General features: G+C 37.4%; 1 protein-coding gene across 1 annotated transcript; it reads left to right on the top strand.

The window, feature by feature from the left end:
• Window positions 1-271: 271 nt before the first annotated feature.
• On the top strand, window positions 272-9,257 carry LOC104519308 (spartin). The gene is made up of 6 exons (XM_010176104.2): window positions 272-484; window positions 3,370-3,499; window positions 4,291-4,485; window positions 5,451-5,609; window positions 5,688-5,778; window positions 8,872-9,257. Exons 1-6 carry the CDS (start codon window positions 311-313, stop codon window positions 9,056-9,058), a joined length of 936 nt encoding a protein of 311 aa, XP_010174406.1. The 5' UTR covers window positions 272-310; the 3' UTR covers window positions 9,059-9,257.
• Window positions 9,258-12,324: the final 3,067 nt, after the last annotated feature.

Raw genomic sequence — 12,324 nt, 5'->3', positions numbered from 1 at the left:
TAAAAGGCTACCAGCCTGAATTACAGTCCTGTGAAAATCAGTATTTTCTCTGTATTAGACTGTCAGAACGAATAAAGAATGATATTTCCACAGTCATGTAGTTCTTTTGTTTTAGAGTGTCCATCCTGTCCCCTCTCCCTTTTATTTTTTTTTCCAGGATGGTGTAAGGCTTTTTTCTTTTTCTCAGCTTTATGGAAAAGCAAGTTTGTGGTGTTTATCAGTATGTTCTGCCTACCTTTCTTTTCAAAAGGGTCCTTTAATTCCTTTATATACCTGCATTTTCTAGGTTTGTGACTGGTTGTATCCTCTAATGCGTAACCAGTCTCCTGTTCTGTGCTGCAATACTGGAGTCTACATGTTCCCTGACACGATGTCCCAGATACCAGGGTCCTACGTGGGAGTAGTGCTGTCCTCAGAACTTCCAGCAGCTGACAGAGAGCTCTTTGAGGATCTCTTAAAACAGATGTCTGACCTTCGAATCCAGGTAAATTCCTAGGCTGCCTTTTTTAAGCCAGTAAGGTGGAAATGATCAATACATTCTCCCATTTACATTTAGTTGTGTGAAACTGCAAAGTTCTGTGTCTTGCTTGGTAAGCTCATGAGTGAGAAATAAAGTAGCCAAGATTAAGCACCCCAGTAATGAAACTGTAGGCTCTGTGAGATGGGAGGACAGAAATATTAAAATATTAAATTGTAAGCATAGAGAGGAGTTGGAGACTGTTTTGTTTATTTTCTCTGTTTTTCCAAAAGATAAAATAGAACCCAAAATGAAATTTTGTGTTCAGGAGAGAGCATATTTTTTTTTCCTGTGTGTGTGCACACGCTCTCTGTGGGGTTTTGGTGATACCATTTTTGGAATGTTGTGCCCAAATGTATTTACAGTTCAGAAATGTTAAGCTGCGTCATAGAAGACCTGTGAAAATAGTTTGTGCCTCAAAAATCTGCCTTCAAATGGGATCTCAAAATAGATAAAACTGGTGCCTTGCTATGGTAAGATACGAACTGATAGAGAAAATAAAAACACAACCCCATCGTCTAACAAAGGTGTGGTAAGATACAGTGACTGGGAACAAGGTGAAAAATGTTACTGTAAGAGCACTGGAGCACCATTTCAGGAGGAATGGTAATCAGTAACTACTTAAAAGCTTATAGCAAGATTCTGTCTTTCCATGAAGGATAGAATCGCCAAGACTTGGATGCAGTGATGACGAAGGACCAGTTCGCCGCATGCCGTGTGGGCAGAGTTCTGTTATGGTATAAATCCTGTTCAGCTCAGCAGGGAATCTCACTAGCACTGGAGGCTGCTATTTTTTACTTAAAAATGAAAAGTACTACAGAATTATGTGATGTTTCAGTGCAGGACTTAGTGGATAAAATTCTGTCATCCTTCCTGCATAGAAGTAGTTCAAATTTGTTATCTCATTAGTTCATTATTGTCATAAAATTCCGTGTTTTTGTTAATGTTCCCTGATACGACGTCGCAGGTGCCAGGATCCCATGAGAGAGTAGGGTTATCTTCAGAGCTCCCAGCAACTAAGAGAGCGCATTTTGAAGATAAAATTAAACAGATGTCTGGCTACAAAGTCCAGGTAAATTCCAGGACAGTGATTCCAAAATTTTATAGTTACAAAAAAAAAAAGGTCACTGAAATACATGTTAGAACTGCTGAGATTGCAGACTTGATTGACAGCAGTAATGTATGCTGTGCCCTGTGGGGTTTTTTTGGTTGAGTTTTTTGTTTGTTTGGTTTGTTTTTTTAAGAGCTGATTCAGTTATTGCAGGCTACCACAATTTGCAACTCAGCAGGTTTTTTGAGTTAAAAACCTGTGATATAGCATGAATATTTCACAGCTTAGTCTGACGACCATTTAATATGTCTCTTATATAGTTGTCATGAGGATCTAATGAACAACTATATTTAATGCAATTATAATATTGAATCACTTGTCCTTTTAAGAGAATCCATTTCTGCTTCGTAGTATAGTTCTTAGAAGTCTTGTTTTTCTACATAGTGACCCAAACTGTAGTGTAACTAAATTATATCTGGAACATAGTGGGTTTTTAAAAATTTTGTTTGCTTGTTTGTTTTTTAACTATAACTGTGAATTAAGGTTATTTCTCCTGCCCAGCCCCCAAAGTGTTTTGGTCACATCTAAAGACATTTCCTGAACATGAGATTTCACACTGCTGGCAAGCAGTAATTGATGATGGAATACATGTCAGTGATACATTGTTAACCTTCTGGGTAGCAACCTTCTACATCTTAATCTGGTCTTTTCTGCTGTTGTTGGTTTTGTTTTGTTTTATTGCAGCAGTCGTCTTTGTGCACTACCCTGCTTTTATTTCCAGTAAATATTTTGGGGGAATCTAAGAATTACATGTAACATCAAATATTATTCTGTGTTGTGTATTCTATTTTGATCGTAGGTTTCATCTATGAATGCTTTCATTTAGACTCTTCTGTATTAAACAAAAACTTTTTCTTTCTATCCATCATTAACTAGCAGTGTTTTCAATCACTGAATGTGGGGATTTTTACTTTTATGTTGGAAAAGTCCTAAAAATAGAATCTTAACAAAAACCTAAATCTATTACCATTTTTTTGCTTTCTGTAATTAAAGTTTAATTATCCGTTGTCTATGAACTGTGTAAAGAGATGTTATGCTGCTTAGAAACACTAAGCAAACTGTGATGGTGGTTGCTACCTTTGAATGATTGACACCTACTCCAAAAACTTTAGTGTTTGACATGAAGTCATGCAGATCCTACCCACCCAAATTTAAATGAAGAGCAGTATCATGCACAGCTTGATGTGTTCCTTGGCTGTGCCAGTTTGCAAAAGTATCAACAGCACATAGAATGAATAATCTCCTTCATTTTTTTTTAATTTAGGAGGAAAGGATGAGGAGAAAAACAACCAGAACAGCTGCACTTTTTTAGTGCAGCTGCATTCACTGACCAAAGACTGCAGTTCCCATACTGAATAACAACAGAATTAACTTCCCTCTGAGAAGATAAAAATGATGGATGGACAAGTCTCTTATATTTTTTGCTAGTTAACTTGTACTGTAACTTTTCCATACTTAGCTACTTGACAGTATGGCTGTGTTGGCAAGCAAATCTTTTCATTGTAACTGATTGAAGAAAGTGTACAGAAAATGCTGAGCTGATCAGCTTTTTTGTATGCATAGCGTTTCTGTGCAAAAGCAATTGAATCACAGATGTCCATTGAATTTCTGTACACTTACCCAAGGAACACACAACATTGGCATTATTTGAAAATGGATCTGTATGATCTAAACCATTAAAACAGAAATCTTGATGATACGTTGTGAAGTGGATTCTCAGATGCTTATTTTCACTTGTTAGCCTTCAGAAGCCTCTAGTGATGCAGTTAACTTGCCTCAGACTGTACATATCCAACCACAACCTGAAGGAGCAGAAAATCAGAAAGAATTACCAGAATGGAGTGAGAAAGTTGCCCATGGAATCTTGTCAGGTACTGTTGTAATAAGAGGTCTGTGTTGAATGTAAACCTCTGTGAGTAATACTTAAAAACAGTATTTTCACCTAAATGCATGGGTGCTGATAGAAGCTGAGTGGTCAGAAGTAGTTGTTCACCAGTTCCAGTTGTAATAATCTAAAGGATACTTTGGTGGGCTTTATAAAAACAGTGCAGATTTTAAATCCATTGCCAACAGTCTTGTTCCTTGCAAATGAGTTAGGCTCCTCATTTGCCTATATGTTAGGATATCACGCCCTGTGAATTGAAACCACTGTGACAGAACAATTTTACTCCTGTATGATCCATTATATTAAAGCAGGCATCTATTGTGATTTCTGCAGATAAACATTTTTCTTTTTTTTTCCTCTGAGAACCTTTGGAATAAACTAATGACCACCAACTAATTGTAATAAATATGAATCTGCTAGGAGGGCTAGAGGCCTGGGTTGTACATTTTCGGAATGTTAATAGCATTGAGATGTGCAGTTCTATCACTTCTGACCCAGCCGGGGCTTGGATATCTATTAAAAAACTGAGTATTTGTGTTAAGCTGACATTTGGATGAGGGCTGGCTGTATTAAACTTAAATAAACTGAATTGAAAAAACGTGGGTGGTGTATGAGCAGAAATCATTACAGGAATTCATGCCTGTCCAGGGAAGAGTATAATTGCAGACTGTGTAATCAGGAATGTAAGTCAGTGTTGCAGAGGCAGAGGAAGGAAAGCTGTAGAAATCATAGTCTGTAAAATTGTACATTCTAAGAAACACAATTTTTGCCTTGAAGGTGCATCTTGGGTAAGCTGGGGCCTAATAAAAGGAGCAGAATATACTGGTAAAGCTATCCACAAAGGAGCTTCTAAACTGCGAGAACACATTCAACCAGAAGAAAAACCACTGGAAGTCAACCCAGCTGTAGCAAAGGGGCTCCATGTAGCAAAACAGGCTACTGGAGGAGCTGTGAAAGTCAGCCAGTTCTTGGGTAAAAATTTCCGTCTTCTAGTATATTATATTTTTGCCTTAAACAATAAATATGTAAAATGAGAGCTCGTTTCTCTAGCCAGTGAGCTAGAGGAGGGACTGACCTGATGAAATCAAATGATCAGTAGTTTGTGCCTAGCTATCTCCTGCAAGAGACATGCCCCAGGACTAATAGTTATTATATGGCCTTGAGGCATCTTTTTCTCTCCTAAAAGAATACTCTGTACAGCCTTAAGTTTGGCATGTTTTTCTAAGTTATAGACAGTTAATTCAAAATGGGATATCTCTTCTTAAGTTGATAACCATGTATATTAAAAGCTGTACTGTCACTGGTTACTAGCATACAAATTGTACTGCTAGAGTGTGTGTGTGTATTTTTAAATACACACACCTGAAACAAGTCTATTAGATTATGTATAAACTTCCAGGCAGAAATGGCTTGGTGTTCAGAGGTGCTCAGTAACTCTAGTAGCTCTCAGTAACTTCATTCTGTTATTTATTTGCATTAATGTTTATATTTAGTGTCTAGTGACTCATCCAAGTTTAAAAGCAAATTGTGCTGGATGTTATAAAAATACTCTGAAGAGCTCAAATGATTGTAAGAAAGACTTATCCAGGATACAAGTCAGGAAAGAAACACAGTTTGTTCACTGTCTGCAAGCTGGGGGTAACAAAGCAATGGAAACAGAGTGTATGATGTGTATGTATTTCTTTTAAAGTGCTTTTTAGCCATAAGACCAACCTTACTTATTTCTTGGGAGTTGAAGCTATGGAGAATCTGAAAACCAAGGTTGCTTCTCTGTCAGTTGGGTACTTAAGTGTGGATTAAAGTCTTTCAAATAAGCATATTTAAGTAGAAGCAACACTTAAAACTTCAGTGAAACTTACTTTTAATTAGGAGTAAGGACTCTGAAAGAAAGATGTTCTGTGTTCTCACTAAATAATCTGCATACTGTTTTATGTTAGTTGAGGGAGTGTGCTCTATAGCGAGCTGTGTCGGAAGGGAGCTGGCTCCACGTGTGAAGAAGCATGGCAGCAAATTAGTTCCAGATTCCCTTAAGAAAGATAAAGATGGCAAATCCACTTTCGATGGTGCTCTGGTGGTAGCAGCAAGTGGAATTCAAGGTAATAAAAATTCCTGATACTTTCTTAATTGCATACTTTTCAATGCTATGAACTCAAATAAGCTGTTGATTTTTACAGGGTTTTCCACAGTGTGGCAAGGTTTAGAAGGCGCAGCGAAGTGCATTGCTAAAAGTGTTTCAACTGAGACTGTAAAAACTGTGAAATACAAGTAAGTTATGTTTTTATTGGTTGCATCTTTACAATATAATTGTTGTTGTGTTTGAATACTGGCGAGAAAAGCTTATGAAAGTGCAAGGAAGTGAACTGACATACTTTGCTCTAATTATGCAGCACATGATAAGGTGCTGAGTGCACAGTAATGAGCATCTCCTGTAAGTAAAATTATGAAATGAGCAAGTGATTGTGGCAAGCTTGGTTTTGTTTTTTTTTTTTTTAGCTCTCTTCTGGAAGTATTACAGCTTCAGGCTGTGCTATAAATAATGTTCAGATTTGTTTCTTTGCTTTACATTACAATGTCATTATGAAAAAAGTTACTGGTTTAAACCTCTGAGCTCTGATCCTGAATTTATGTAAACTTAGCTAAATTTGAAGAAAAATGGAAGAACTTCAACTATCTGCAGGTCTGACTAAAGCAAGGAGGTACAAAAAAGAAAATTGTTTAAGGAAATCTAAGGCATAAATAGCAATAATAGGATAACCTTGACTTGCAAAATGTAGGTGTTCTTAGAAAAACAGGGGAAGAGGATGGTAATTTTGGGATTAAGAGATGTTACTAAAACGGTGGAAAGAACAAAGTTAGAGTGCATGTACTGGAAGATGCTGTGGAGAAAAAGGAAATATAATGAAATAAGTGCAAAACATATGAAATGCATCCCTCCAAAAAATGCAATAGATCTAACAGAAAGTGAAGAGTAAGCAAAAGCATGTAGGTTAAATGGAATTGGTGAAAAGTAGCAAAAGAGATGTTAAAAAGGATTGCTGCAAGTGTGTGCAGGCTACCAGCAGAAGGTAGCAAGGTAAACATCAGCGTACAGTAGTAAGTGGATTGGCATTCAGGGCTGTATTAGGATGTATTTTGAACAGGAGGCCAGGTAGTGAAGTTCTAGTCGGTGCTTTCTTGCCAATGTTTGTTTTCAGTAGGAATGTCGGGAGGTATTGTACTGCTACTCTTTTCATGTAAATTCACATTAATGTTTTTATTTTAGATATAAAAATAAGAAATATGGAGATAAGCAGTCAACAGCCACTAAGAGTGAAAAACAATAAGTAATTAAATGTTGCAGTTAATTACAGTGCAATTAAAAATATTTGATATTTGATCTTTAGAATCTTGTATATATAAATGTATTAAAATTCTACATCATAGCTCTTTTGGAAGCTGGTTTCTATTTCAGTGACAAAGATTTCTGACATTCAAAATGCTTCAGTAAATGAGTTAAATTCCACTTAATGGAAACAAAACTAAAGGAGCATCATCACAGTGTCTCTAAATCAGCAAAACCTCAGCTAATACTTAGCTGAAGTACCTTTGTGGATGGAATTACAAAGAGATGCTTATCATATGTGTATGTCAATTAGAATTGGGGGAAAATGTAGCCCAACTTTTTCCTTTAAAATAAAAAAGCGGGGGTGGGGATTTACAAATTATGTAATTGAGACAGACAAACTGAAAAATCAATTATCAAATATTAAGAAATTTTTAGTCTAATCGTACTGGATAAGCTACTCTTTCTTTAAATAGGGTTACTTATTTTACTGATGTTATATAAAACTGGCTTATGATGTTCCTGAGGTGAAAATAACTAATCATATTGACAAATACTGCACTTTTGCTGTGAAATTAATTCTGTGATCTGCAAATCAGATATTGGTGATTCAAGGCTGTTACTCTATCAGAAAATTAAAAACAAAACAAAAAGTACTAATTCTTTTTATTCCATGTCATTCTTGGTTCCAGTCATTATGCCATGGCTGCTGGACTGATAATGTGATAGATTTTTTCTGTTTTGATATTCTGTGCTTCTCTCTAGCCTTATTTTGAGTTCCTCAAAGAATCTCTGGTCATAAAAAGCAGAGTGAAGAAGTAACTCTGCTTACTGCTGGGATTCTGATGCTGCCAGAAATACTTCCCTTTGGCCTGGTTTGTGTGATTACAGTGCTCTCTGGGGAAATGTCTGGCTGTGCAGAACAGTTGGAGTTGCTGCTCTTGCTGCACTCTGTCCTTCTTCAGTATGCTCTCTCTACTGATGTAGATGAGCACTTTTCTTCACGCTAGTAATTAATATGAGACTGCTGACCATCCCCTTAAAGCATAAAGAAGCTGGACCCACAGCACAGTGGAAAGACCAAAAATTTTATCTCTTGTCACTTCTCAGCAAATCTGCAAGATAGCTTTGAGCCTTTTGGGGTTTTGTGTAACTTTTCTTCCTCCTCCCCACTGTTTAGATTCCAGGTTATTTCAGATAAGCTTTCACTGCACAATGTAATTTTTTTGTAGGGACCTTGCTACCTCCAACATAGGAGTACAGCTCCTATGAGGAGTCAGCAATTCTTTGTACCCAGGAGACCTGTTAAGACTGTCTGGGTTTATTTGCTTGAGCACAGTGGTACACTAACTCAGTGAGTCTACTTTCGGGACTTGGAACTAACATGCCAGTTGTTGCTGTGACACCAGACCTACTATCATATTATGTCATGTAGACACGGGCAAAGATGGCACAGGACAAGTACTAACCAAGCACTATTCTGGCAGTGGTGGTACCAACTGAGGAAAAATATGCCTGAAGTGATTCTGGTCCTTTTCTGTAAAGGGTGAGAAGGCAGGACAGCGTTTTCTCTCCCTCCTCCTTGGTGCTGCCACCCATGGTACCGACTGAGAAGGTTTACAGCTGCAAGGGTCTAGCTGTGAGGACCCAAATGGGGGAATAGAGAGTACTAGTTTTACCTAAGAACTTAGGTGAAAAGGTGCTTAGGGGTTATTGCACGCAACTCCCCTACCCCCAGCTTCTCATGGTTCTATAGATAAGCCTTCTACTCTTCTCTTCAAAACTAGAAGGGAAGGAAGGAGAAAGACAGGAAGGTTTTTTGAGGAAAAAGGGCAGAAGCATATTGGTATCTTTAAAGAATAACCTGTCTGATAGAGAAGTAGTCCTTGGTAATTTCTTATATTATTCTTTAGACATTTAGGCTGTGTGCTTATTACTTGTTCTTGGTAATGCTTAAATTTTTTGTATTCAAAAGAATTCTAGTGAAGAGGACAATACTGAGTATACATATCAACAAAACTGCTGTCTTTCTTAAGGTATGGAGATGATGCCGGCCGTGCCACAGACAACGCTGTGAATTCTGCAATCAATGTTGGCGTGACAGCATTAAACATTGAGAATATTGGTATCAAAGCTGTTGTAAAGAGAACAGCAAGGGAAACTGGCCATGCTGTGTTAGATGAGTATAAAGTATTGGACAGTGAGAAGAAGGATAAAAAATGAAAGCACTGAAATATTTCTTAAAGCCTTACATTAGAGCTGAAACTTCCTATTTAGAAGTCACTATGATGCTACTCTGCAATTTAACAGAAATCACACTGTACTTCTCGAGCAACTGTTACTTAATTTGAAGATATAAAAGCAGAGAGGACATTCCTAGAAGGAAAAATGAAAGTTGTCCTAACTCCTTGTGCTGTATTGAACAGGGGTTTTAAACAACTGGATCAGGGCTTTAGACAACTGGAAGGATATGAGTTTGCAGCTTATAAACTTGCCTCTGTAAGCACTTTTTCAAAATATAATATGGAATAATTGATTAATATAGAAATACTATTGTGAATATTTTTGTAATGCTTTATATTTGTAAGGAAGGTGGTGGTACAGGACAAATAGGATTACTAATTCTGGAACAAATAGGACTACTAGTTCTGTTTTTTAAATATCCTTAAGAGTTAGCTGTACTAAAACAGCCTTGTCATATTTAATATGCACTAAAATAAGCTTTATGTTTCATTGTTTTGTAGAGAATTTCCCTTTTCAGCTATCAAACAGCTAATCTTATCCAAAGTTCACGTTAGAAGAAATGGAAGATGAACCTCAGGTAACTAGGTAGTTATTCCCTTTAATTTTTTTTTTTCTTTTCCATCCACATTTAAGCAAACCAAAGATATTGAGCATTTCTTCTAAAAGAGGGTATTTACAACTCTAGAAAAATGTATTCTCCAGTTGACTCCATAAAGAATATACAAAGATTCTTTGAAAGTTAGATTTTTATGAAGAGAGGATAAGTATGTTTTTTCATAAATTAAATTATTTTTCTGTAAAAACATTCTATAGAGGACACTAGGAACTTCTATGCATTCTGTACTTTTCAGCCAATCCAAAAAGATTTGGAGTATATATCATGGCCTTCTAACAGAAGACAATGTGTATTTGCTTCAACCTAAGAGTCAGCATCTTTATTCCATTAAATTCATAGTTACACAAGATATGTCTTTAAAGAATATGAAGAGAAGCCCTTTTAATGAAGACATGTGTGGAATAGAACAGACACTACTGTGTGGGTTTTTCATCCTGTTCCTAGTGCAGTGTGAAATAACTCCAAACATAGAACCCTTGAGATGCTTTTACGCTGCTACTTATTTAACAGTTCATTATTGAGTTTTAAAGCTGCTACACGTTCTAATATTGGCTGGACCTGCAGCAAACAACATAATCAATTTATAACTTATCTCCATTTCATGGAAATGGAGAAAATAACTATAAATGGTTGTTAGCAAATTATATTTGCATCAGATTGAAAAAATACAGTAACAACTAATAGGTGCACAGTTTGTGGTAGCTACTGTAGGTGTGTACTTAGGGTGAGAAATGTGAAACAAAGGATCTAACCACTTGAAGTGTAACTGTGATTTATGGAAATAAAGATGAAATTAAAATTGCTTAATCTGTGCTTGGCCTTTTTATGATGTGAAGCTACTGTATGGATCAGTGAGTAGAAAGACTAGGACTTCTTCTGAAGCAATAAAAAAGCAGTATTGGAATATGTCTACAACAGAAACAAGCTCATCAGTTAGAGCTTAAAATATTGCAAACTAAAAAGGTCCATCGAAAGTACACTACAATAATCTGTCACTTGCCAGCAAGTGTAATCAGGTTAAGGCTACTAAAGACTTCACACTAGAAACAGCATTTTTGTTGTTATGAACTGCATTTATAACAGGGATATATGTATTTGTATCTTCCCCCTCCCTCCCATTTTGAGACCAAGTTGTCTGTACTGAGATTAAAAAAAGATTTAAATGCTATTGGTATCAGACAAGCATTGTTGTTCTGTTCAACTCGCTGCTGTTCTCTTCACATGTACTTAGTCTTTCAAATTTGTCTCAAAATAGATTAAAGCTAATTTTTAAATAATATCTGCCCCATTTTACAGTTTTTAATGTGACACATCCATGATCTTCCCTTTCACATTATTCAAAAGTTTAGTTAATTCTCACTGCTGCAAATACTATGCTGTGGAACTTACCCTGCTTTAGCTGTCACTACTTGCGCCCTGGGCAGCAAATCCATCTGCTTCTCCCCAGTTCCTCGACCATATACAACAGCCTTCACACACTTACTGCCTTATCTGTTCTCCTTTTTAGACACTATACACATCGAGTTCCCTAAGCCTCATACCTCAGGTTTGTTTTCTATTCCCAGCTTGTTGTTTTTTTTCTCCACTGAATGTCTTTTGATGTACAAAGTCGTCTCACTAATGCTGTTTACTGAGTGAACTGCTACCTGATTTCCTAATGCACTGCCTGCTGCAATATTGGTCTCAAATCTTGTCTTGAGAAGATTACTTTTAATGACCTCTACGTCATTCTAAGCAACTACTGTCTCTGGCATCTTCATAATTCTGTAGGTATAAACCACTGTTCTAAACCCCTGCATTTGAATTAGATTTCAAGGATGCGTTGGTTGGTTTGTTTAATGCTGATTTAAAAACACTTTGGGATAGCCTATTTCTTAATACTCCTTGACAAGCTAAATCTGTTATCCTATGAAAAGAATTGGTAAAACTACCTTCTACCAAAACATGCTGACCAGCTCAGTGATTCAGATCACCATAGAATGGTGAAGGTTCAAAGAGACCTCCAGATGTCCTGGACGACAGAGATCTGTAGACCACCCTCCTCCTCAAATCAGGTCCAGTTGGGCAGAGTACTCTGTGCCAGTTTTGATTGTCTCCAAGGATGGAGATTTTACAGCCTGCCTGGGCAACCTTTGCAAGGTTTGACTCTTAAAGGTAAATATTTCTCCCTTACACTGGGCCAAAACTTTTCATAAGCACTTGGATGCAGTGCTGCTTGTCCTTCCATAGTGCACACTGGAGAAGAGTCTGGCTTCTCCATCTTCTGTAAACCCTCCTCTTGCATAGCTGTTGACAGCACTAAGATCTCCTCATGCCTTCTTTTGTGCAGGCTGAACACAGGCCACGTGTGGCAGCCCCTGACCAGCTTGGCAGCCCTAGCATTTGTTGGGGAGCCCAAAGCTGAGCACTCCAGCATGTGGTTCCCCAAGTGCTGAAGGGAGGGAGAGAATCACCTCCCTCAGCCTCCTGGTTACACTCTTGCAGCTCAGGAGGCCAAAGGCATTGCTGGCTTGTGGTCAGTTTGTTCACTAGGGTGCCCTGTGTCTATGAAGTTGTGTTTCCACCCCAGCCTGTACTGATGCCTGGGCTTTTCCCATCCCAAATGCCAGGCTTTGTATTTGCTTTTTGT

This window comes from Antrostomus carolinensis, unplaced genomic scaffold (assembly GCF_000700745.2).
Source record: "Antrostomus carolinensis isolate BGI_N321 unplaced genomic scaffold, ASM70074v2 Scaffold54699, whole genome shotgun sequence".
NCBI classification, from domain to species: domain Eukaryota; kingdom Metazoa; phylum Chordata; class Aves; order Caprimulgiformes; family Caprimulgidae; genus Antrostomus; species Antrostomus carolinensis.
This window is presented reverse-complemented; position numbering and strand designations above follow the sequence as displayed.